The sequence below is a fragment of the Oncorhynchus mykiss genome, chromosome 28, assembly GCF_013265735.2.
Source record: "Oncorhynchus mykiss isolate Arlee chromosome 28, USDA_OmykA_1.1, whole genome shotgun sequence".
NCBI classification, from domain to species: domain Eukaryota; kingdom Metazoa; phylum Chordata; class Actinopteri; order Salmoniformes; family Salmonidae; genus Oncorhynchus; species Oncorhynchus mykiss.
Genome location: NC_048592.1, coordinates 41898124 through 41925520, shown reverse-complemented (window position 1 = coordinate 41925520; position 27397 = coordinate 41898124). Strand labels below are relative to the sequence as shown.

At 46.4% G+C, this 27397-nt stretch overlaps 1 protein-coding gene across 1 annotated transcript in view; it reads left to right on the top strand.

Annotated features, from left to right (window-relative positions):
- The window catches only part of LOC110508267 (macrophage mannose receptor 1), a 230583-nt gene extending 211844 nt beyond the window's left edge, over nt 1-18739 (top strand). Inside the window, exons 27-32 of the mRNA XM_036966151.1 lie at nt 3426-3591; nt 15311-15484; nt 16595-16711; nt 17168-17332; nt 17918-17944; nt 18441-18739. Of these exons, the coding sequence (XP_036822046.1) occupies nt 3426-3591; nt 15311-15484; nt 16595-16711; nt 17168-17332; nt 17918-17944; nt 18441-18697 (906 nt within the window). The 3' untranslated portion in view covers nt 18698-18739. The remainder of the gene's footprint in view (nt 1-3425; nt 3592-15310; nt 15485-16594; nt 16712-17167; nt 17333-17917; nt 17945-18440) is intronic.
- The last annotated feature ends 8658 nt before the right edge of the window (nt 18740-27397 follow it).

The window sequence follows — 27397 nt, the reverse complement described above, 5'->3', positions numbered from 1 at the left end:
TTGGTACATCAGTAATACTACAGTATCTGAGGGGTGATAGAGACTGGTTGGTACATCAGTAATACTGTAGTATCTGAGGGGTGAGAGACACTGGTTGGTACATCAGTAATACTATAGTATCTGAGGGGTGAAAGAGACATGTTGGTACATCAGTAATACTATAGTATCTGAGGGGTGATAGAGACTGGTTGTAGGAATACTATAGTATCTGAGTGGTGATAGAGACTGGTTGGTACATCAGTAATACTATAGTATCTGAGGGGTGACAGAGACTGGTTGGTACATCAGTAATGCTATAGTATCTGAGGGGTGATAGAGACTGGTTGTAGTAATACTATAGTATCTGAGGGGTGATAGAGACTGGTTGGTACAGCAGTATTACTATAGTATCTGAGGGGTGATAGAGACTGGTTGGTACATCAGTAATACTATAGTATCTGAGGGGTGATAGAGACTGGTTGGTACATCAGTAATACTATAGTATCTGAGGGGCGATAGAGACTGGTTGGTACATCAGTAATACTATAGTATCTGAGGGGTGATAGAGACTGGTTGTAGTAATACTATAGTATCTGAGGGGTGATAGAGACTGGTTGTAGTATTACTATAGTATCTGAGGGGTGAGAGAGACTGGTTGGTACATCAGTAATACTATAGTATCTGTGGGGTGATAGAGACTGGTTGTAGTAATACTATAGTATCTGAGGGGTGATAGAGACTGGTTGTAGTAATACTATAGTACCTGAGGGGTGATAGAGACTGGTTGGTACATCAGTAATACTATAGTATCTGAGGGGTGATAGAGACTGGTTGGTACATCAGTATTACTATAGTATCTGAGGGGTGATAGAGACTGGTTGGTACATCAGTAATTCTACAGTATCTGAGGGGTGATAGAGACTGGTTGGTACATCAGTAGTACTATAGTATCTGAGGGGTGATAGAGACTGGTTGGTACATCAGTAATTCTACAGTATCTGAGGGGTGATAGAGACTGGTTGGTACATCAGTAATACTATAGTATCTGAGGGGTGATAGAGACGTGTTAGTACATCAGTATTACTATAGTATCTGAGGGGTGATAGAGACTGGTTGGTACATCAGTAATACTATAGTATCTGAGGGGTGATAGAGACTGGTTGGTACATCAGTAATACTGTAGTATCTGAGGGGTGATAGAGACTGGTTGTTTATTTTATTTATTTTATTTTATTTTACCTTTATTTAACCAGGTAGGCAAGTTGAGAACAAGTTCTCATTTACAATTGCGACCTGGCCAAGATAAAGCAAAGCAGTTCGACAGATACAACAACACAGAGTTACACATGGAGTAAAACAAACATACAGTCAATAATAAAGTATAAACAAGTCTATATACAATGTGAGCAAATGAGGTGAGAAGGGAGGTAAAGGCAAAAAAAAGGCCTTGGTGGCAAGGTAAATACAATATAGCAAGTAAAACACTGGAATGGTAGTTTTGCAATGGAAGAATGTGCAAAGTAGAAATAAAAATAATGGGGTGCAAAGGAGCAAAATAAATAAATAAATTAAATACAGTTGGGAAAGAGGTAGTTGATAGGGCTAAATTATAGGTGGGCTATGTACAGGTGCAGTAATCTGTGAGCTGCTCTGACAGTTGGTGCTTAAAGCTAGTGAGGGAGATAAGTGTTTCCAGTTTCAGAGATTTTTGTAGTTCGTTCCAGTCATTGGCAGCAGAGAACTGGAAAGAGAGGCGGCCAAAGAAAGAATTGGTTTTGGGGGTGACTAGAGAGATATACCTGCTGGAGCGTGTGCTACAGGTGGGAGATGCTATGGTGACCAGCGAGCTGAGATAAGGGGGGACTTTACCTAGCAGGGTCTTGTAGATGACATGGAGCCAGTGGGTTTGGCGACGAGTATGAAGCGAGGGCCAGCCAACGAGAGCGTACAGGTCGCAATGGTGGGTAGTATATGGGGCTTTGGTGACAAAACGGATTGCACTGTGATAGACTGCATCCAATTTGTTGAGTAGGGTATTGGAGGCTATTTTGTAGATTACATCGCCAAAGTCGAGGATTGGTAGGATGGTCAGTTTTACAAGGGTATGTTTGGCAGCATGAGTGAAGGATGCTTTGTTGCGAAATAGGAAGCCAATTCTAGATTTAACTTTGGATTGGAGATGTTTGATATGGGTCTGGAAGGAGAGTTTACAGTCTAACCAGACACCTAAGTATTTGTAGTTGTCCACGTACAAGTCAGAGCCGTCCAGAGTAGTGATGTTGGACAGGCGGGTAGGTGCAGGTAGCGATCGGTTGAAGAGCATGCATTTAGTTTTACTTGTATTTAAGAGCAATTGGAGGCCACGGAAGGAGAGTTGTATGGCATTGAAGCTTGCCTGGAGGGTTGTTAACACAGTGTCCAAAGAAGGGCCGGAAGTATACAGAATGGTGTCGTCTGCGTAGCGGTGGATCAGAGACTCACCAGCAGCAAGAGCGACCTCATTGATGTATACAGAGAAGAGAGTCGGTCCAAGAATTGAACCCTGTGGCACCCCCATAGAGACTGCCAGAGGTCCGGACAACAGACCCTCCGATTTGACACACTGAACTCTATCAGAGAAGTAGTTGGTGAACCAGGCGAGGCAATCATTTGAGAAACCAAGGCTGTTGAGTCTGCCGATGAGGATGTGGTGATTGACAGAGTCGAAAGCCTTGGCCAGATCAATGAATACGGCTGCACAGTAATGTTTCTTATCGATGGCGGTTAAGATATCGACTGGTTGTTACATCAGTAATACTATAGTATCTGAGGGGTGATAGAGACTGGTTGGTACATCAGTAGTACTATAGTATCTGAGGGGTGATAGAGACTGGTTGGTACATCAGATGTAACAAGGTGCTTCTACACCTGCATTGCTTCCTGTTTGGGGTTTTAGGCTGGGATTCTGTACAGCGCTGTGTGACATCAGCTGATCTAAGAAGGGCTTTATAAATACATTTGATACAAGTTAATGGGTATCTGTAGGAATCCAGATGGCCTTGGAATGTGTTGGGTGATCGGGAAGAAGTCACGGGACTGCTGTAGGGGATACGGGTGGGTTTCAACCACAGGGTCGTCTGCAGCACCACAAAATTTTGTCCTCTGAGATAAAGCCTAGCTGTTCAGATTGTCAGGAAAGGCTAGTGTACTGTAATATAACATGGAGTTCAGATTGTCAGGAAAGGCTAGTGTACTGTAATATAACATGGAGTTCAGATTGTCAGGAAAGGCTAGTGTACTGTAATATAACATGGAGTTCAGATTGTCAGGAAAGGCTAGTGTACTGTAATATAACATGGAGATCAGATCGTCAGGGCGCTGCCAGCAGGAATCAAACCCATGAGAGTGACGTTGGGAGCGCCGTGCTCTACCAACTGACTTACAGCTGTAGTGGTTTGTTTTTTCAGACGCAAGGCTACTTCAGGTGGATGGACGGATGGCCCTTGAGCATGGACCGGTGGGCCCAAGGCGAGCCCAGCAGAGACCGGCCCTGTGTCTACCTGGATGTGGAAGGCACCTGGAAGACAGCCCTTTGTAACCACACCTACCCCAGTGTGTGTAAGCAGTCCCCAGGTGAGACAGTCTCCTACCCCAGTGTGTTAGTAGTCCCCAGGTGAGACAGTCTCCTACCCCAGTGTGTTAGTAGTCCCCAGGTGAGACAGTCTCCTACCCCAGTGTGTTAGTAGTCCCCAAGTGTGACAGGTACCTACCCCAGTGTGTTAGTAGTCCCCAGGTGAGACAGGTACCTACCCCAGTGTGTTAGTAGTCACCAAGTGTGACAGGTACCTACCCCAGTGTGTTAGTAGTCACCAGGTGATCAGGTACCTACCCCAGTGTGTTAGTGGTCACCAGGTGAGAGAGTCTCCTACCCCATTGTGTTAGTAGTCCCCAGGTGAGACAGGTACCTACCCCAGTGTGTTAGTAGTCACCAGCTGACAGTCTCCTACCCCAGTGTGTTAGTAGTCACCAGGTGAGACAGGTACCTAACCCAGTGTGTTAGTAGTCTCCAGGTGAGACAGGTACCTACCCCAGTATGTTAGTAGTCACCAAGTGAGACAGTCTCCTACCCCAGTGTGTTAGTAGTCACCAGGTGAGACAGGTACCTACCCCAGTGTGTTAGTAGTCACCAGGTGAGACAGTCTCCTACCCCAGTGTGTTAGTAGTCACCAGGTGAGACAGTCTCCTACCCCAGTGTTTTAGTAGTAACCAGGTGAGACAGGTACCTACCCCAGTGTGTTAGTAGTAACCAGGTTAGACAGGTACCTACCCCAGTGTGTTAGTAGTAACCAGGTGAGACAGTCTCCTACCCCAGTGTGTTAGTAGTCACCAGGTGAGACAGTCTCCTACCCCAGTGTGTTAGTAGTAACCAGGTGAGACAGGTACCTACCCCAGTGTGTTAGTAGTCACCAGGTGAGACAGTCACCTACCCCAGTGTGTTAGTAGTCACCAGGTGAGACAGTCTCCTACCCCAGTGTGTTAGTAGTAACCAGGTGAGACAGGTACCTACCCCAGTGTGTTAGTAGTCACCAGGTGAGACAGTCTCCTACCCCAGTGTGTTAGTAGTCACCAGGTGAGACAGTCTCCTACCCCAGTGTGTTAGTAGTAACCAGGTGAGACAGGTACCTACCCCAGTGTGTTAGTAGTCACCAGGTGAGACAGTCTCCTACCTCAGTGTGTTAGTAGTCACCAGGTGAGACAGTCTCCTACCCCAGTGTGTTAGTAGTCACCAGGTGAGACAGTCTCCTACCCCAGTGTGTTAGTAGTCACCAGGTGAGACAGTCTCCTACCCCAGTGTGTTAGTAGTCACCAGGTGAGACAGTCTCCTACCCCAGTGTGTTAGTAGTCCCCAGGTGAGACAGTCTCCTACTCCAGAGTGTTAGTAGTCCCCAAGTGAGACAGTCTCCTACCCCAGTGTGTTAGTAGTCACCAGGTGTGACAGTCTCATACCCCAATGTGTTAGTAGTCCCCAAGTGAGACAGTCTCCTACCCCAGTGTGTTAGTAGTCCCCAGGTGAGACAGTCTCATACCCCAATGTGTCAGTAGTCCCCAGGTGAGACAGTCACCCACCCCAGTGTGTTAGTAGTCCCCAGGTGAGACGGGTACCTACCCCAGTGTGTTAGTAGTCACCAGGTGAGACAGTCACCTACCCCAGTGTGTTAGTAGTCCCCAGGTGAGACAGTCACCTACCCCAGTGTGTTAGTAGACACCAGGTGAGACAGTCTCCTACCCAGTGTGTTAGTAGTCACCAGGTGAGACAGTCTCCTACCCCAGTGTGTTAGTAGTCACCAGGTGATCAGGTACCTACCCCAGTGTGTTAGTGGTCACCAGGTGAGAGTCTCCTACCCCAGTATGTTAGTCATCTCCAGGTGCGACAGGTACCTACCCCCGTGTGTTAGTAGTCCCTAGGTGAGACAGGTACCTACCACAGTGTGTTAGTAGTCACCAGGTGAGACAGGTACTTACCCCAGTGTGTTAGTAGTCACCAGGTGAGACAGTCTCCTACTCCAGTGTGTTAGTAGTCACCAGGTGAGACAGGTACCTACCCCAGTGTGTTAGTAGTCCCCAGGTGAGACAGGTACCTACACCAGTGTGTTAGTAGTCACCAGGTGAGACAGGTACCTACCCCAGTGTGTTAGTAGTCACCAGGTGAGACAGGTACCTACCCCAGTGTGTTAGTAGTCCCCAGGTGAGACAGGTACCTACCCCAGTGTGTTAGTAGTAACCAAGTGAGACAGTCTCATACCCCAGTGTGTTAGTAGTCACCAGGTGAGACAGGTACCTACCCCAGTGTGTTAGTAGTAACCAGATGAGACAGTCTCCTACTCCAGAGTGTTAGTAGTCACCAGGTGAGACAGTCTCCTACCCGAGTGTGTTAGTAGTCACCAGGTGAGACAGTCTCCTACCCCAGTGTGTTAGTAGTCACCAGGTGAGACAGGTAGCTACTCCAGTGTGTTAGTAGTCCCCAGGTGAGACAGTCTCCTACACCAGTGTGTTAGTAGTAACTAGGTGAGACAGGTACCTACCCCAGTGTGTTAGTAGTCACCAGGTGAGACAGTCTCCTACCTCAGTGTGTTAGTAGTCACCAGCTGACAATCTCTTACCCCAGTGTGTTAGTAGTCACCAGGTGAGACAGTCACCTACCCCAGTGTGTTAGTAGTCCCCAGGTGAGACAGGTACCTACCCCAGTGTGTTAGTAGTCACCAGACGAGACAGGCACCTACCCCAGTGTGTTAGTAGTCACCAGGTGAGACATTCTCCTACCCCCTTGTGGTTTTAGTTCCCAGGTGCAACAATCACCTAACCCAGTGTGTTAGTAGTCACCAGGTGAGACAGGTACCTACCCCAGTGTGTTAGTAGTCACCAGGTGAGACAGGTACCTACCCCAGTGTGTTAGTAGTCACCAAGTGAGACAGGTACCTACCCCAGTGTGTTAGTAGTCACCAAGTGAGACAGGTACCTACCCCAGTGTGTTAGTAGTCACCAGGTGAGACAGGTACCTAACCCAGTGTGTTAGTAGTCACCAGGTGAGACAGGTACCTACCCCAGTGTGTTAGTAGTCACCAGGTGAGACAGTCTCCTACTCCAGTGTGTTAGTAGTCACCAGGTGAGACAGTCTCCTACCCCAGTGTGTTAGTAGTAACCAGGTGAGACAGGTACCTACCCCAGTGTGTTAGTAGTCACCAGGTGAGACAGTCTCCTACCCCAGTGTGTTAGTAGTCACCAGGTGAGACAGTCTCCTACCCCAGTGTGTTAGTAGTAACCAGGTGAGACAGGTACCTACCCCAGTGTGTTAGTAGTCACCAGGTGAGACAGTCTCCTACCTCAGTGTGTTAGTAGTCACCAGGTGAGACAGTCTCCTACCCCAGTGTGTTAGTAGTCACCAGGTGAGACAGTCTCCTACCCCAGTGTGTTAGTAGTCACCAGGTGAGACAGTCTCCTACCCCAGTGTGTTAGTAGTCACCAGGTGAGACAGTCTCCTACCCCAGTGTGTTAGTAGTCCCCAGGTGAGACAGTCTCCTACTCCAGAGTGTTAGTAGTCCCCAAGTGAGACAGTCTCCTACCCCAGTGTGTTAGTAGTCACCAGGTGTGACAGTCTCATACCCCAATGTGTTAGTAGTCCCCAAGTGAGACAGTCTCCTACCCCAGTGTGTTAGTAGTCCCCAGGTGAGACAGTCTCATACCCCAATGTGTCAGTAGTCCCCAGGTGAGACAGTCACCCACCCCAGTGTGTTAGTAGTCCCCAGGTGAGACGGGTACCTACCCCAGTGTGTTAGTAGTCACCAGGTGAGACAGTCACCTACCCCAGTGTGTTAGTAGTCCCCAGGTGAGACAGTCACCTACCCCAGTGTGTTAGTAGACACCAGGTGAGACAGTCTCCTACCCCAGTGTGTTAGTAGTCACCAGGTGAGACAGTCTCCTACCCCAGTGTGTTAGTAGTCACCAGGTGATCAGGTACCTACCCCAGTGTGTTAGTGGTCACCAGGTGAGAGTCTCCTACCCCAGTATGTTAGTCATCTCCAGGTGCGACAGGTATCTACCCCCGTGTGTTAGTAGTCCCTAGGTGAGACAGGTACCTACCACAGTGTGTTAGTAGTCACTAGGTGAGACAGGTACTTACCCCAGTGTGTTAGTAGTCACCAGGTGAGACAGTCTCCTACTCCAGTGTGTTAGTAGTCACCAGGTGAGACAGGTACCTACCCCAGTGTGTTAGTAGTCCCCAGGTGAGACAGGTACCTACACCAGTGTGTTAGTAGTCACCAGGTGAGACAGGTACCTACCCCAGTGTGTTAGTAGTCACCAGGTGAGACAGGTACCTACCCCAGTGTGTTAGTAGTCCCCAGGTGAGACAGGTACCTACCCCAGTGTGTTAGTAGTAACCAAGTGAGACAGTCTCATACCCCAGTGTGTTAGTAGTCACCAGGTGAGACAGGTACCTACCCCAGTGTGTTAGTAGTAACCAGATGAGACAGTCTCCTACTCCAGAGTGTTAGTAGTCACCAGGTGAGACAGTCTCCTACCCGAGTGTGTTAGTAGTCACCAGGTGAGACAGTCTCCTACCCCAGTGTGTTAGTAGTCACCAGGTGAGACAGGTAGCTACTCCAGTGTGTTAGTAGTCACCAGGTGAGACAGTCTCCTACACCAGTGTGTTAGTAGTAACTAGGTGAGACAGGTACCTACCCCAGTGTGTTAGTAGTCACCAGGTGAGACAGTCTCCTACCTCAGTGTGTTAGTAGTCACCAGCTGACAATCTCTTACCCCAGTGTGTTAGTAGTCACCAGGTGAGACAGTCACCTACCCCAGTGTGTTAGTAGTCCCCAGGTGAGACAGGTACCTACCCCAGTGTGTTAGTAGTCACCAGACGAGACAGGCACCTACCCCAGTGTGTTAGTAGTCACCAGGTGAGACATTCTCCTACCCCCTTGTGGTTTTAGTTCCCAGGTGCAACAATCACCTAACCCAGTGTGTTAGTAGTCACCAGGTGAGACAGGTACCTACCCCAGTGTGTTAGTAGTCACCAGGTGAGACAGGTACCTACCCCAGTGTGTTAGTAGTCACCAAGTGAGACAGGTACCTACCCCAGTGTGTTAGTAGTCACCAAGTGAGACAGGTACCTACCCCAGTGTGTTAGTAGTCACCAGGTGAGACAGGTACCTAACCCAGTGTGTTAGTAGTCACCAGGTGAGACAGGTACCTACCCCAGTGTGTTAGTAGTCACCAGGTGAGACAGTCTCCTACTCCAGTGTGTTAGTAGTCACCAGGTGAGACAGTCTCCTACACCAGTGTGTTAGTAGTCCCCAGGTGAGACAGGTATCTACCCCAGTGTGTTAGTAGTCACCAGGTGAGACAGGTATCTACACCAGTGTGTTAGTAGTCACCAGGTGAGACAGTCTCCTACCCCAGTGTGTTAGTAGTCACCAGGTGAGACAGGTATCTACACCAGTGTGTTAGTAGTCACCAGGTGAGACAGGTACCTACCCCAGTGTGTTAGTAGTCACCAGGTGAGACAGTCTCCTACCCCAGTGTGTTAGTAGTCACCAGGTGAGACAGTCACCTACCCCAGTGTGATAGTAGTCACCAGGTGAGACAGGTATCTACCCCAGTGTGTTAGTAGTCCCCAGGTGAGACAGGTATCTACACCAGTGTGTTAGTAGTCACTAGGTGAGACAGGTACCTACCCCAGTGTGTTAGTAGTCACCAGGTGAGACAGTCTCCTACCCCAGTGTGTTAGTAGTCACCAGGTGAGACAGTCACCTACCCCAGTGTGTTAGTAGTCACCAGGTGAGACAGGTACCTACCCCAGTGTGTTAGTAGTCACCAGGCGAGACAGGTACCTACCCCAGTGTGTTAGTAGTCACCAGGTGAGACAGGTACCTACCCCAGTGTGTTAGTAGTAACCAGGTGAGACAGATACTTACTCCAGTGTGTTAGTAGTCACCAGGTGAGACAGTCACCTACCCCAGTGTGTTAGTAGTCCCCAGGTGAGACAGGTACCTACCCCAGTGTGTTAGTAGTCACCAGGCGAGACAGGTACCTACCCCAGTGTGTTAGTAGTCACCAGGTGAGACAGGTACCAACCCCAGTGTTTTAGTAGTAACCAGGTGAGACAGGTACTTACCCCAGTATGTTAATAGTCACCAGGTGAGACAGTCTCCTACTCCAGTGTGTTAGTAGTCACCAGGTGAGACAGTCTCCTACTCCAGAGTGTTAGTAGTCCCCAGGTGAGACAGGTACCTACCCCAGTGTGTTAGCAGTCACCAAGTGAGACAGTCTCCTACCCCAGTGTGTTAGTAGTCACCAGGTGTGAAAGGTACCTACCCCAGTGTGTTAGTAGTCCCCAGGTGAGACAGTCTCATACCCCAATGTGTCAGTAGTCCCCAGGTGAGACAGTCACCCACCCCAGTGTGTTATTAGTCCCCAGGTGAGACGGGTACCTACCCCAGTGTGTTAGTAGTCACCAGGTGAGACAGTCACCTACCCCAGTGTGTTAGTAGTCCCCAGGTGAGCCAGTCACCTACCCCAGTGTGTTAGTAGTCACCAGGTAAGACATTCACCTACCCCAGTCTGTTGGTAGTCCCCAGGTGAGACAGGTACCTACCCCAGTGTGTTAGTAGTCACCAGGTGAGACAGGTACCTACCCCAGTGTGTTAGTAGTCACCAAGTGTGACAGGTACCTACCCCAGTGTGTTAGTAGACACCAGGTGAGACAGTCTCCTACCCCATTGTGTTAGTAGTCACCAGCTGACAGTCTCCTACCCCAGTGTGTTAGTCATCACCAGGTGAGACAGGTACCTACCACAGTTTGTTAGAGGTGCCCAGGTGAGACAGTCTCCTACCACAGTGTGTTAGAGGTGCCCAGGTGAGACAGTCTCCTACCCCAGTGTGTTAGTACTCACCAGGCGAGACAGGTACCTACCCCAGTGTGTTGGTCATCCCCAGGTGCGACCCCCGTGTGTTAGTAGTCCCCAGGTGAGACAGGTACCTACCACAGTGTGTTAGTAGTCACCAGGTGAGACAGGTACTTACCCCAGTGTGTTTGTAGGCCCCAGGTGAGACAGTCTCCTACCCCAGTGTGTTAGTAGTCACCAGGTGAGACAGGTACCTACCCCAGTGTGTTAGTAGTCACCAGGTGAGACAGGTACCTACCCCAGTGTGTTAGTAGTCCCCAGGTGAGACAGGTACCTACCCCAGTGTGTTAGTAGTAACCAAGTGAGACAGTCTCCTACCCCAGTGTGTTAGTAGTCACCAGGTGAGACAGGTGCCTACCCCAGTGTGTTAGTAGTCACCAGGTGAGACAGGTACCTACCCCAGTGTGTTAGTAGTCCCCAGGTGAGACAGTCTCCTACCCCAGTGTGTTAGTAGTCCCCAGGTGAGACAGTCTCCTACTCCAGTGTGTTAGTAGTCCCCAGGTGAGACAGTCTCCTACCCCAGTGTGTTAGTAGTCCCCAGGTGAGACAGTCTCCTACTCCAGTGTGTTAGTAGTCACCAAGTGAGACAGTCTCCTACCCCAGTGTGTTAGTAGTCCCCAGGTGAGACAGTCTCCTACTCCAGAGTGTTAGTAGTCCCTAGGTGAGACAGTATCCTACTCCAGTGTGTTAGTAGTCACTAAGTGAGACAGGTACCTACCCCAGTGTGTTAGTAGACACCAGGTGAGACAGTCTCCTACCTCAGTGTGTTAGTAGTCACCAGCTGACAATCTCTTACCCCAGTGTGTTAGTAGTCACCAGGTGAGACAGGTACCTACCCCAGTGTGTTAGTAGTCACCAGGTGAGACAGTTACCTACCCCAGTGTGTTAGTAGACACCAGGTGAGACAGTCTCCTACCCCATTGTGTTAGTAGTCACCAGCTGACAGTCTCCTACCCCAGTGTGTTAGTCATCACCAGGTGAGACAGGTACCTACCACAGTGTGTTAGAGGTGCCCAGGTGAGACAGTCTCCTACCACAGTGTGTTAGAGGTGCCCAGGTGAGACAGTCTCCTACCCCAGTGTGTTAGTACTCACCAGGCGAGACAGGTACCTACCCCAGTGTGTTGGTCATCCCCAGGTGCGACCCCCGTGTGTTAGTAGTCCCCAGGTGAGACAGGTACTTACCCCAGTGTGTTAGTAGTCACCAGGTGAGACAGGTACCTACCCCAGTGTGTTAGTAGTCCCCAGGTGAGACAGGTACCTACCCCAGTGTGTTAGTAGTCACCAGGTGAGACAGGTACCTACCCCAGTGTGTTAGTAGTCCCCAGGTGAGACAGGTACCTACCCCAGTGTGTTAGTAGTAACCAAGTGAGACAGTCTCCTACCCCAGTGTGTTAGTAGTCACCAGGTGAGACAGGTACCTACCCCAGTGTGTTAGTAGTCACCAGGTGAGACAGGTACCTACCCCAGTGTGTTAGTAGTCCCCAGGTGAGACAGTCTCCTACCCCAGTGTGTTAGTAGTCCCCAGGTGAGACAGTCTCCTACTCCAGTGTGTTAGTAGTCCCCAGGTGAGACAGTCTCCTACCCCAGTGTGTTAGTAGTCCCCAGGTGAGACAGTCTCCTACTCCAGTGTGTTAGTAGTCACCAAGTGAGACAGTCTCCTACCCCAGTGTGTTAGTAGTCCCCAGGTGAGACAGTCTCCTACTCCAGAGTGTTAGTAGTCCCTAGGTGAGACAGTATCCTACTCCAGTGTGTTAGTAGTCACTAGGTGAGACAGGTACCTACCCCAGTGTGTTAGTAGACACCAGGTGAGACAGTCTTCTACCTCAGTGTGTTACTAGTCACCAGCTGACAATCTCTTACCCCAGTGTGTTAGTAGTCCCCAGGTGAGACAGGTACCTACACCAGTGTGTTAGTAGTCACCAGGTGAGACAGGTACCTACCCCAGTGTGTTAGTAGTCACCAGGTGAGACAGGTACTTACTCCAGTGTGTTAGTAGTCACCAGGTGAGACAGGTACCTACCCCAGTGTGTTAGTAGTCACCAGGTGAGACAGGTACCTACCCCAGTGTGTTAGTAGTCACCAGGTGAGACAGGTACCTACCCCAGTGTGTTAGTAGTCACCAGGCGAGACAAGTACCTACCCCAGTGTGTTAGTAGTCCCCAGGTGAGACAGTCTCCTACTCCAGTGTATTAGTAGTCACCAGGTGAGAGTCTCCTACTCCAGAGTGTTAGTAGTCCCCAGGTGAGACAGTCTCCTACCCCAGTGTGTTAGTAGTAACCAGGTGAGACAGGTACCTACCCTAGTGTGTTAGTAGTCACCAAGTGAGACAGTCTCCTACCCCAGTGTGTTAGTAGTAACCAGGTGAGACAGGTACCTTCCCCAGTGTGTTAGTAGTCACCATGTGAGACAGGTACCTTCCCCAGTGTGTTAGTAGTAACCAGGTGAGACAGTCTCCTACCCCAGTGTGTTTGTAGTCCCCAGGTGAGACAGTCTCCTACCCCAGTGTGTTTGTAGTCCCCAGGTGAGACAGTCTCCTACCCCAGTGTGTTAGTAGTCACCAGGTGAGACAGGTACCTACCCCAGTGTGTTAGTAGTCACCAGGTGAGACAGGTACCTACCCCAGTGTGTTAGTAGTCCCCAGGTGAGACAGGTATCTACCCCAGTGTGTTAGTAGTCACCAGGTGAGACAGGTACCTACCCCAGTGTGTTAGTAGTCCCCAGGTGAGACAGGTATCTACCCCAGTGTGTTAGTAGTCCCCAGGTGAGACAGGTATCTACCCCAGTCTGTTGGTAGTCCCCAGGTGAGACAGGTATCTACCCCAGTGTGTTAGTAGTCACCAGGTGAGACAGGTACCTACCCCAGTGTGTTAGTAGTCACCAGGTGAGACAGTCTCCTACACCAGTGTGTTAGTAGTCACCAGGTGAGACAGGTACCTACCCCAGTGTGTTAGTAGTCACCAGGTGAGACAGGTATCTACCCCAGTGTGTTAGTAGTCACCAGGTGAGACAGGTATCTACCCCAGTCTGTTGGTAGTCCCCAGGTGAGACAGGTATCTACCCCAGTGTGTTAGTAGTCACCAGGTGAGACAGGTATCTACCCCAGTCTGTTGGTAGTCCCCAGGTGAAACAGGTATCTACCCCAGTGTGTTAGTAGTCACCAGGTGAGACAGGTACCTACCCCAGTGTGTTAGTAGTCCCCAGGTGAGACAGGTATCTACCCCAGTGTGTTAGTAGTCCCCAGGTGAGACAGGTACCTACCCCAGTGTGTTAGTAGTAACCAGGTTAGACAGGTACTTACTCCAGTGTTTTAGTAGTCACCAGGTGAGACAGTCTCCTACACCAGTGTGTTAGTAGTCACCAGGTGAGACAGGTACCTACCCCAGTGTGTTAGTAGTAACCAGGTTAGACAGGTACTTACTCCAGTGTGTTAGTAGTCACCAGGTGAGACAGTCTCCTACTCCAGTGTGTTAGTTTTCACCAGGTGAGACAGTCTCCTACCTCAGTGTGTTAGTAGTCACCAGCTGACAATCTCTTACCCCAGTGTGTTAGTAGTCACCAGGTGAGACAGTCTCCTACCCCAGTGTGTTAGTAGTCAATAGGTGATACAGGTAGCTACCCGAGTGTGTTAGTAGTCACCAGGTGAGACAGTCTCCTACCCCAGTGTGTTAGTAGTCACCAGGTGAGACAGGTAGCTTCTCCAGTGTGTTAGTAGTCACCAGGTGAGACAGTCTCCTACACCAGTGTGTTAGTAGTAACTAGGTGAGACAGGTACCTACCCCAGTGTGTTAGTAGTCACCAGGTGAGACAGTCTCCTACCTCAGTGTGTTAGTAGTCACCAGCTGACAATCTCTTACCCCAGTGTGTTAGTAGTCACCAGGTGAGACAGTCACCTACCCCAGTGTGTTAGTAGTCCCCAGGTGAGACAGGTACCTACCCCAGTGTGTTAGTAGTCACCAGGTGAGACAGGTACCAACCCCAGTGTGTTAGTAGTCACCAGGTGAGACAGGTACCTAACCCAGTGTGTTAGTAGTCACCAGGTGAGACAGGTACCTACCCCAGTGTGTTAGTAGTCACCAGGTGAGACAGTCTCCTACTCCAGTGTGTTAGTAGTCACCAGGTGAGACAGTCTCCTACACCAGTGTGTTAGTAGTCCCCAGGTGAGACAGGTATCTACCCCAGTGTGTTAGTAGTCACCAGGTGAGACAGGTACCTACCCCAGTGTGTTAGTAGTCACCAGGTGAGACAGTCTCCTACACCAGTGTGTTAGTAGTCACCAGGTGAGACAGGTACCTACCCCAGTGTGCTAGTAGTCACCAGGTGAGACAGGTATCTACCCCAGTGTGTTAGTAGTCACCAGGTGAGACAGGTATCTACCCCAGTCTGTTGGTAGTCCCCAGGTGAGACAGGTATCTACCCCAGTGTGTTAGTAGTCCCCAGGTGAGACAGGTATCTACCCCAGTCTGTTGGTAGTCCCCAGGTGAAACAGGTATCTACCCCAGTGTGTTAGTAGTCACCAGGTGAGACAGTCACCTACCCCAGTGTGTTGGTAGTCCCCAGGTGTAACAGGTACCAACCCCAGTCTGTTAGTTGTCACCAGATGAGACAGGTACCTACCCCAGTGTTGGTAGTCCCCAGGTGTAACAGGTACCAACCCTAGTCTGTTAGTAGTCACCAGGTGAGACAGGTACCTACCCCAGTCTGTTAGTAGTCCCCAGGTGAGACAGTCACCTACCCCAGTGTGTGAAAGCAGCAGGGTGTGAAGGATCCTATTTGTTGGTCCTTATGCAGCGCCGTAATACCATTGGCTAGTTTCTCCCAGAGAAGATATCCTATTGGTTGATCCCTGTGCAGTGCTGTAATCCTTTTGGTTTGTTCCCCCCACAGCCGTCCCGCCCATGGTCCCACCCCAGTACACCGGGGAATGTATCCAGGAGGAGCAGGAGGAGAACAGTGGTAGCAACAGCCCATGGTTCTGGTTGCCTTTCAGAGGGCACTGCTACAGCTTCGTCATTAACCACATAGAGTGGGCCGACGCCTCCACCAGCTGTATACGTAAAGGTAGGAGGAGCCTCAAAACCAAGGGTGTGTCAAAAATTGACGTCCTATTGAATACCTGTGATTTCTGATAAGTTGACTTGTCAGGAGAGAGAGGAGATTTGAGGCCATGTAACACATTACATTCAGAACTCTTCAGGGTACATGCGTTCATATTCAATATGCCACATTTGATAGCAAGTTTAATCTTAGATACAAGGGCATAGTACTTAGTGGCCACTACACTATTCCCTACATCAAATCAAATCAAATGTATTTATATATCCCTTCGAACATCAGCTGATATCTCAAAGTGCTGAACAGAAACCCAGCCAAAAACCCCAAACAGCAAGCACTGCAGGTGTAGAAGCACCTGCATAGTACACCACTTTTGACCAAGGCCCTATGCTGGGTACCGTTATTAAACTGAGCGATTTTGGACAGGGCCCATATCCCATTCTCCTCCCATTCTACTCCAGTGTGGACTGGTTGACTGGATTGGTGGATAAAAAGGTGTGACCCAGACTGATACACCTATCTAATGCTTTAGTACCCAGACTGATACACCTATCTAATGCTTTAGTACCTAGACGGATATACCTATCTAATGCTTTAGTACCCAGACTGATACACCTATCTAATGCTTTAGTACCCAGACTGATACACCTATCTAATGCTTTAGGACACAGACTGATACACCTATCTATTGCTTTAGGATACAGACTGATACACCTATCTAATGCTTTAGTACCCAGACGGATACACCTATCTAATGCTTTAGGACACAGACTGATACACCTATCTATTGCTTTAGGACACAGACTGATACACCTATCTAATGCTTTAGGACCCAGACGGATTCACCTATCTAATGCTTTAGGACACAGACTGATACACCTATCTAATGCTTTAGTACCCAGACTGATACACCTATCTAATGCTTTAGGACACAGACTGATACACTTATCTGATGCTTTTACATCCTGGCGTGGAGTGAGATGGTGAATGCTTCACGGAGAAAAGGAGAGAACTGGAAATGGGATCCAGTTTTCCACGAACTCTGAACTTCTTTGGACAGAACAAACCGTAAAGAAAGTAAATGGAGAGGCATTAATACCAATATTGTGTGTGAAGGGGCGTCTCTGGTGAGCATCGAGGATCCTGAAGAACTCCGCTTCATAAAGAGCAACGTGGAGATTCTGAAAGACAGCTACTCCTCCTTCTGGATTGGCCTGTACAAAACACACCTAGGTAACTACCAATCCTTCTAGATAGACCTGTTCAAAACACACCTAGGTAACTACCAATCCTTCTGGATTGGCCTGTTCAAAATACACCTAGGTAACTACCAATCCTTCTAGATAGACCTGTTCAAAACACACCTAGAAACAATCCTTCTAGATAGGCCTGTACAAAACACACCTAGGTAACTACCAATCCTTCTAGATAGACCTGTTCAAAACACACCTAGAAACAATCCTTCTAGATAGGCCTGTACAAAACACACCTAGGTAACTACCAATTCTTCTAGATAGGCCTGTTCAAAACACACCTACACTTTTATAATAGAAGGGTTCCAAAATGGTTCTTCGGCTGTCACCATGGGAGAACTCTGGTAACAGCCGAAAAGCCCTTTTAGGTTCTAGATAGAACCTTTTTCTGTAAGTGTGCAGGTAACTACATGACTAACAACAGACCCTGTTGCAGGTCGGTGGAAGTGGCTGGACCAAACAGTGCTGGACTACATGAACTGGGCAGAGGGACAGCCTCAGGACTCTTCCTATATCTATGGATATATGCTATCCTCCGATGGGACCTGGAGCACTGCCCCCAGGTGGGATGATAAACCATACATCTGCAAGAAGTCCAAAGGTGAGACAGACCATACATCTGTAGGAAAGACGAGGGTGAGACAGACCATACATCTGTAGGAAAGACGAGGGTGAGACAGACCATACATCTGTAGGAAAGACGAGGGTGAGACAGACCATACATCTGTAGGAAAGACGAGGGTGAGACTGACCATACATCTGTAGGAAAGACGAGGGTGAGACAGACCATACTTCTGTAGGAAAGACGAGGGTGAGACTGACCATACATCTGTAGGAAAGACGAGGGTGAGACAGACCATACATCTGTAGGAAAGACGAGGTTGAGACAGACCATACATCTGTAGGAAAGACGAGGGTGAGACAGACCATACATCTGTAGAAAAGACGAGGGTGAGACAGACCATACATCTGTAGGAAAGACGAGGGTGAGAGGGGATGACCATGGCTCTATAACAATATCCACACAACTTTCTTTCTCACTCCATAGTGTAGTGCACATATGAATGTCAATAGATCTATAGGAAATTAAGTTTGTGTTGAAGAATTTTTTGAGCAAATAGGATAATAGACAGAGTTGAACCTCTTAATAATACCTTGTTATTAATCCTCTCTGTTCCACCTACAGTTCTACCAGAAACACCACCAACACATGGTGAGTCATGAATGAATGAGCCAATGAATGAGCCAATCAATCATCCAACCCATCATCCATCCATCAATCAATCAATCAATCAATCATCCAGCCCACCCATCCATCCGTCAACCCATCATCCATCCTTCAATCAATCAATCAATCAATCAATTAATCACTCAATCAATCAATCATCCAACCCACCCATCCATCCATCAACCCATCATCCATCCTTCAATCAACTAATCAATCAATCAGTCAATGAATGATCAGTCTATTACCACTCTGTCTATTACCACTCTGTCTATTAACCACTCTGTCTATTAACCACTCTGTCAATAAACCACTCTGTCAATTAACCACTCTGTCGATGAACCATTCTGTCGATGAACCACTCTGTCAATTAACCACTCAGTCAATTAACCACTCGGTCAATTAATCAATCAGTCAATTAACCAATCAGTCATACCAGTCAACCCATAGCCATACTGTAATATTTATTCCTGTGATCCTGCAGTGTCTCTGAAGGCAGGTCAGAGGCGTGTGTATTCAGGCCTGGCAGTGGTGGTGGTATTGGCTACCATGTGTCTGATGGGCCTCACAGCCTTAATGCTCTACAAGAAGACCGGCCGTCCCCTGCCCTCCTTCACCAACCCCCTGGTCTTCAGCGCAGGCCGGAGTACCTTCAACAACCCCCTCTACACGGAGCCCGTCACCGAGGTTGACCCCAGCATGGTGGACACTAGCCAGCTGGTTAACCATATGGAGGCTTAGCCAATGATCACTTTGTGATTGGAGAGAGTCAAGGGGGGAGTCGAGGGGGGAGTCGAGGGGGGAGTCGAAGGGGGAGTCGAGGGGGGAGTCGAGGGGGGAGTCGAAGGGGGAGTCGAAGGGGGAGTCGAGGGGGGAGTCGAAGGGGGAGTCGAAGGGGGAGTCCGGGGGGAGTCGAGGGGGGAGTCGAGGGGGGGAGTCGAGGGGGGAGTCGAGGGGGGGAGTCGAGGGGGGGGTCGAGGGGGGAGTCGAGGGGGGAGTCGAGGTATGGGAGTCGAGGGGGGGTCGAGGGGGGAGTCGAGGGGGGAGTCGAGGGGGGAGTCGAGGGGGGAGTCGAGGTATGGGAGTCGAGGGGGGGGGTCGAGGGGGGAGTCGAGGGGGGAGTCGAGGGGGGAGGAAGGTTAAAGATCCAACCCAGGTTAGGCAAAGTCATATTTACAAGCTTATAAAATAATCAACAAATTCATTGGACCAGCGCCATTGCTAACTAGTTTCGCTGATGTTTCGAATTTATCCCCATTTATGCAAAGACTTCTGGGATATTAGAATCCTCATGTCTCGACCTTCACATATTGCACCTAGGAATCAGGGGATGTGCGGTGAGGTCTGAGGCCGGTTAGGCACTTTCTATTGGACCAGCTGCAGTAACTCTCTCGCATTGGGGACAGTGTGTGTCAGGTCATGCTGGAACAAGAAGCTGAGAAGCTGTCTAGGTGATTTGTCTCTGTTGGTGAAATGTACAATCCCACAAGATCATCCTTAAAGGGATGCGTCGGGATTTTGGCAATGATTGATACCATTTTTATTTCTCTATGTCCAGTATGAAGGGAGGTAGTTTCCCGAGCCAATGCTAACTAGAATTAGCGCAGTGACTGGAAGTCTATGTGTATCTGCTATCTAGAAGGAATGGTCATTGCGCTATTGCTAGCAGATACCCATAGACTTCCAGTCGTTGCGCTAATGCATGCTAGCAGATACCCATAGACTTCCAGTTATTGCGCTAATGCATGCTAGCAGATACCCATAGACTTCCAGTCGTTGCGCTAATGCATGCTAGCAGATACCCATAGACTTCCAGTCGTTGCGCTAATGCATGCTAGCAGATACCCATAGACTTCCAGTAGTTGCGCTAATGCATGCTAGCAGATACCCATAGACTTCCAGTCGTTGCGCTAATGCATGCTAGCAGATACCCATAGACTTCCAGTAGTTGCGCTAATGCATGCTAGCAGATACCCATAGACTTCCAGTAGTTGCGCTAATGCATGCTAGCAGATACCCATAGACTTCCAGTAGTTGCGCTAATGCATGCTAGCAGATACCCATAGACTTCCATAGGCTCCATGAACATTTTGAACCAGATCACTGCAGAAAAAAACATGTCATGTGACTATAGGATTTGACGTTATAATCGTTATAATGTGTTTTACTGTATTGAAGCTGTTCTGTGTTCATGTACACTGAGTACACCAAACATTAGGAGGTTCCTAGTCTCCTCTACATCTTCCACACTGATTGAAGTGGATTTAACAAGTGACATCAATAAGGGATCATAGCTTTGGTTACCCTGGTTAGTCTGTCATGGAAAGAGCATGTTGTCCACAATGAACTGTGTTGTATCCAATAAAGGCTTCCCATCATCACTTTGTGTGTGTGTGTGTGTGTGTGTGTGTGTGTGTGTGTGTGTGTGTGTGTGTGTGTGTGTGTGTGTGTGTGTGTGTGTGTGTGTGTGTGTGTGTGTGTGTGTGTGTGTGTGTGTGTGTGTGTGTGTGTGTGTGTGTGTGTGTGTGTGTGTGTGTGAAGGAGTGTGAAGGAGTGTGTGTAGGAGTGTGGGTGTGTGTGTGTGTGTAGGGTTTGGATACTATCTCTCTCTGTGTAGGGTTAGGATACTATCTCTCTCTGTAAAGGGTTAGGATACTATCTCTCTGTGTAGGGTTGGGATACTATCTCTCTCTGTAGAGGGTTGGGATAATATCTCTCTGTAGAGGGTTAGGATACTATCTCTCTGTAGAGGGTTAGGATACTATCTCTCTGTAGAGGGTTAGGATACTATCTCTCTCTGTAGAGGGTTAGGATACTATCGCTCTCTGTAGAGGGTTAGGATACTATCTCTCTCTGTAGAGGGTTGGGATACTATCTCTCTGTAGAGGGTTAGGATACTATCTCTCTGTAGGGGGTTAGGATACTCACTGAGGGAGAAGTGGACAGAGAGGTCCCCCGATCCCGTGCCAGAACACCAAACATCAACAACCATAATGATAAGGATAAAGGCTAAATTAAAGCCAGGGTTCAAGCTGGACACTTTGCCTTTGGATGAGCTGTGAAGCAGATTACGCTTTCTGTTTCTGATATTTTGACTTTGCAGATGTTCTATGTTAATGTCAGCCAGTTTCAAACAACACTGAAATAATTCACCAAAATGTTCATTGGTTTTTTTGCACGGTAATGATTGGCATTGTAAATAATGTCTTGTGGGTACTAAGTTTTTGGGCATTCTGAAGAGGTAATATCAGCTGTTGGGAGTATTTTTAAACCTGAAATTCAGAGTAAATGTGCATGTTTCTGCTGTCTGAAATTCCTTCAACATCAGCAGTTTGGAAGATAATGCATCTGTATGGACACATTTGGTATGTAGTGTTGTTATTTGTTAAGTAGAGTTCTGTAAGGGTGTGATGTGGGATTTCACTGAAAGGTGTAACATTTTATACCTGCATGGAAAAAATCTGCTTTTAATTTTTTTTTTAAGTGATGTTGCAATTAATGTTAATTTTTTGAAAATATTAATTTCTTTCTCTATGCATTGTTGGGAAGAGCCGTAAGCATTTCTCTGTTAAGCATGTGACTAATTATATTTTATTTGAAGAGTGTTTGTCATAGTAGCAATTTCATTCTCGGGGGTACACAGAAAAGGTACGGATTAAAACCGAGGGCCGACCTCTGCCTGTCTGAGATCAATTTCATGAAGAACAATGAAAAGGTGAGGTCGTTCAAAACCAACTGGTATCAAAAGTATAGCTGGATAACAGGGGAGCCTTTCATCAAGCCGCCTGTATTGCCTTGTCTGCATTTTGGAAAGTCTGAGCCTTGGTGGAAAGGTGGCTACATTGACCTGAAGAACATCGATCATTCAGCTAAACAGCTAAACAAAAGCAGGGAGCGTATAAATGCCCACATCAGATTCTTCTGGGAAGAAGCATCGTCCATCTTTCCTCCGGTGTTTATTTAAGGTAATAACACATAAGGTAATGACACATAATCAGTCCAGACAGATGCAAGCAAAAACTCATTCCATAAATGTTGTAGCAGCCTAGGCTAAACGTAAACATGAGAGATCTGATCTCCTGTATGGGATGAAAACAACACCATTTTTCCATCTGATCAACTGGAGGCTACTAATAAGAGCCGCAGCATACATCCTATGGATCCTGTCCTTCTGGTCAGGGTAATGTTATGTATTTATAGTCCATCTGGTCAGGGTAATGTTATGTATTTATAGTCCATCTGGTCAGGGTAACGTTATGTATTTATAGTCCATCTGGTCAGGGTAATGTTATGTATTTATAGTCCATCTGGTCAGGGTAATGTTATGTATTTATAGTCCATCTGGTCAGGGTAACGTTATGTATTTATAGTCCATCTGGTCAGGGTAACATTATGTATTTATAGTCCATCTGGTCAGGGTAATGTTATGTATTTATAGTCCATCTGGTCAGGGTAATGTTATGTATTTATAGTCCATCTGGTCAGGGTAAACTAATTGGTAATGTTATGTATTTATAGTCTATCTGGTCAGGGTAAACTAATTGGTAATGTTATGTATTTATAGTCCATCTGGTCAGGGTAATGTTATGTATTTATAGTCCATCTGGTCAGGGTAACGTTATGTATTTATAGTCCATCTGGTCAGGGTAATGTTATGTATTTATAGTCCATCTGGTCAGGGTAATGTTATGTATTTATAGTCCATCTGGTCAGGGTAATGTTATGTATTTATAGTCTATCTGGTCAGGGTAAACTAATTGGTAATGTTATGTATTTATAGTCCATCTGGTCAGGGTAACGTTATGTATTTATAGTCCATCTGGTCAGGGTAATGTTATGTATTTATAGTCCATCTGGTCAGGGTAATGTTATGTATTTATAGTCCATCTGGTCAGGGTAATGTTATGTATTTATAGTCTATCTGGTCAGGGTAAACTAATTGGTAATGTTATGTATTTATAGTCCATCTGGTCAGGGTAATGTTATGTATTTATAGTCCATCTGGTCAGGGTAATGTTATGTATTTATAGTCCATCTGGTCAGGGTAACGTTATGTATTTATAGTTCATCTGGTCAGGGTAATGTTATGTATTTATAGTCCATCTGGTCAGGGTAATGTTATGTATTTATAGTCCATCTGGTCAGGGTAATGTTATGTATTTATAGTCCATCTGGTCAGGGTAATGTTATGTATTTATAGTCCATCTGGTCAGGGTAACATTATGTATTTATAGTCCATCTGGTCAGGGTAATGTTATGTCTTTATAGTCCATCTGGTCAGGGTAATGTTATGTATTTATAGTCCATCTGGTCAGGGTAATGTTATGTATTTATAGTCCATCTGGTCAGGGTAACGTTATGTATTTATAGTCCATCTGGTCAGGGTAATGTTATGTATTTATAGTCCATCTGGTCAGGGTAACGTTATGTACAGTGCCTTGCGAAAGTATTCGGCCCCCTTGAACTTTGCGACCTTTTGCCACATTTCAGGCTTCAAACATAAAGATATAAAACTGTATTTTTTTGTGAAGAATCAACAACAAGTGGGACACAATCATGAAGTGGAATGACATTTATTGGATATTTCAAACTTTTTTAACAAATCAAAAACTGAAAAATTGGGCGTGCAAAATTATTCAGCCCCCTTAAGTTAATACTTTGTAGCGCCACCTTTTGCTGCGATTACAGCTGTAAGTCGCTTGGGGTATGTCTCTATCAGTTTTGCACATCGAGAGACTGACATTTTTTCCCATTCCTCCTTGCAAAACAGCTCGAGCTCAGTGAGGTTGAATAGAGAGCATTTGTGAACAGCAGTTTTCAGTTCTTTCCACAGATTCTTGATTGGATTCAGGTCTGGACTTTGACTTGGCCATTCTAACACCTGGATATGTTTATTTTTGAACAATTCCATTGTAGATTTTGCTTTATGTTTTGGATCATTGACTTGTTGGAAGACAAATCTCCGTCCCAGTCTCAGGTATTTTGCAGACTCCATCAGGTTTTCTTCCAGAATGGTCCTGTATTTGGCTCCATCCATCTTCCCATCAATTTTAACCATCTTCCCTGTCCCTGCTGAAGAAAAGCAGGCCCAAACCATGATGCTGCCACCACCATGTTTGACAGTGGGGATGGTGTGTTTAGCTGTGTTGCTTTTACGCCAAACATAACGTTTTGCATTGTTGCCAAAAAGTTCAATTTTGGTTTCATCTGACCAGAGCACCTTCTTCCACATGTTTGATGTGTCTCCCAGGTGGCTTGTGGCAAACTTTAAAAGACACTTTTTATGGATATCTTTAAGAAATGGCTTTCTTCTTGCCACTCTTCCATAAAGGCCAGATTTGTGCAATATACGACTGATTGTTGTCCTATGGACAGAGTCTCCCACCTCAGCTGTAGATCTCTGCAGTTCATCCAGAGTGATCATGGGCCTCTTGGCTGCATCTCTGATCAGTCTTCTCCTTGTATGAGCTGAAAGTTTAGAGGGACGGCCAGGTCTTGGTAGATTTGCAGTGGTCTGATACTCCTTCCATTTCAATATAATCGCTTGCACAGTGCTCCTTGGGATGTTTAAAGCTTGGGAAATCTTTTTGCATCCAAATCCGGCTTTAAATTTCTTCACAACAGTATCTCGGACCTGCCTGGTGTGTTCCTTGTTCTTCATGATGCTCTCTGCGCTTTTAACGGACTAATGTTATGTATTTATAGTCCATCTGGTCAGGGTAACGTTATGTATTTATAGTCCATCTGGTCAGGGTAATGTTATGTATTTATAGTCCATCTGGTCAGGGTAACGTTATGTATTTATAGTCCATCTGGTCAGGGTAATGTTATGTATTTATAGTCCATCTGGTCAGGGTAACGTTATGTATTTATAGTCCATCTGGTCAGGGTAATGTTATGTATTTATAGTCCATCTGGTCAGGGTAATGTTATGTATTTATAGTCCATCTGGTCAGGGTAACATTATGTATTTATAGTCCATCTGGTCAGGGTAATGTTATGTATTTATAGTCCATCTGGTCAGGGTAATGTTATGTATTTATAGTCCATCTGGTCAGGGTAAACTAATTGGTAATGTTATGTATTTATAGTCTATCTGGTCAGGGTAAACTAATTGGTAATGTTATGTATTTATAGTCCATCTGGTCAGGGTAATGTTATGTATTTATAGTCCATCTGGTCAGGGTAACGTTATGTATTTATAGTCCATCTGGTCAGGGTAATGTTATGTATTTATAGTCCATCTGGTCAGGGTAATGTTATGTATTTATAGTCCATCTGGTCAGGGTAATGTTATGTATTTATAGTCTATCTGGTCAGGGTAAACTAATTGGTAATGTTATGTATTTATAGTCCATCTGGTCAGGGTAACGTTATGTATTTATAGTCCATCTGGTCAGGGTAATGTTATGTATTTATAGTCCATCTGGTCAGGGTAATGTTATGTATTTATAGTCCATCTGGTCAGGGTAATGTTATGTATTTATAGTCTATCTGGTCAGGGTAAACTAATTGGTAATGTTATGTATTTATAGTCCATCTGGTCAGGGTAATGTTATGTATTTATAGTCCATCTGGTCAGGGTAATGTTATGTATTTATAGTCCATCTGGTCAGGGTAACGTTATGTATTTATAGTCCATCTGGTCAGGGTAATGTTATGTATTTATAGTCCATCTGGTCAGGGTAATGTTATGTATTTATAGTCCATCTGGTCAGGGTAATGTTATGTATTTATAGTCCATCTGGTCAGGGTAACATTATGTATTTATAGTCCATCTGGTCAGGGTAATGTTATGTTTTTATAGTCCATCTGGTCAGGGTAATGTTATGTATTTATAGTCCATCTGGTCAGGGTAATGTTATGTATTTATAGTCCATCTGGTCAGGGTAATGTTATGTATTTATAGTCCATCTGGTCAGGGTAATGTTATGTATTTATAGTCCATCTGGTCAGGGTAACGTTATGTATTTATAGTCCATCTGGTCAGGGTAATGTTATGTATTTATAGTCCATCTGGTCAGGGTAACGTTATGTACAGTGCCTTGCGAAAGTATTCGGCCCCCTTGAACTTTGCGACCTTTTGCCACATTTCAGGCTTCAAACATAAAGATATAAAACTGTATTTTTTTGTGAAGAATCAACAACAAGTGGGACACAATCATGAAGTGGAATGACATTTATTGGATATTTCAAACTTTTTTAACAAATCAAAAACTGAAAAATTGGGCGTGCAAAATTATTCAGCCCCCTTAAGTTAATACTTTGTAGCGCCACCTTTTGCTGCGATTACAGCTGTAAGTCGCTTGGGGTATGTCTCTATCAGTTTTGCACATCGAGAGACTGACATTTTTTCCCATTCCTCCTTGCAAAACAGCTCGAGCTCAGTGAGGTTGAATAGAGAGCATTTGTGAACAGCAGTTTTCAGTTCTTTCCACAGATTCTTGATTGGATTCAGGTCTGGACTTTGACTTGGCCATTCTAACACCTGGATATGTTTATTTTTGAACAATTCCATTGTAGATTTTGCTTTATGTTTTGGATCATTGACTTGTTGGAAGACAAATCTCCGTCCCAGTCTCAGGTATTTTGCAGACTCCATCAGGTTTTCTTCCAGAATGGTCCTGTATTTGGCTCCATCCATCTTCCCATCAATTTTAACCATCTTCCCTGTCCCTGCTGAAGAAAAGCAGGCCCAAACCATGATGCTGCCACCACCATGTTTGACAGTGGGGATGGTGTGTTTAGCTGTGTTGCTTTTACGCCAAACATAACGTTTTGCATTGTTGCCAAAAAGTTCAATTTTGGTTTCATCTGACCAGAGCACCTTCTTCCACATGTTTGATGTGTCTCCCAGGTGGCTTGTGGCAAACTTTAAAAGACACTTTTTATGGATATCTTTAAGAAATGGCTTTCTTCTTGCCACTCTTCCATAAAGGCCAGATTTGTGCAATATACGACTGATTGTTGTCCTATGGACAGAGTCTCCCACCTCAGCTGTAGATCTCTGCAGTTCATCCAGAGTGATCATGGGCCTCTTGGCTGCATCTCTGATCAGTCTTCTCCTTGTATGAGCTGAAAGTTTAGAGGGACGGCCAGGTCTTGGTAGATTTGCAGTGGTCTGATACTCCTTCCATTTCAATATAATCGCTTGCACAGTGCTCCTTGGGATGTTTAAAGCTTGGGAAATCTTTTTGCATCCAAATCCGGCTTTAAATTTCTTCACAACAGTATCTCGGACCTGCCTGGTGTGTTCCTTGTTCTTCATGATGCTCTCTGCGCTTTTAACGGACTAATGTTATGTATTTATAGTCCATCTGGTCAGGGTAATGTTATGTATTTATAGTCCATCTGGTCAGGGTAACGTTATGTATTTATAGTCCATCTGGTCAGGGTAATGTTATGTATTTATAGTCCATCTGGTCAGGGTAACGTTATGTA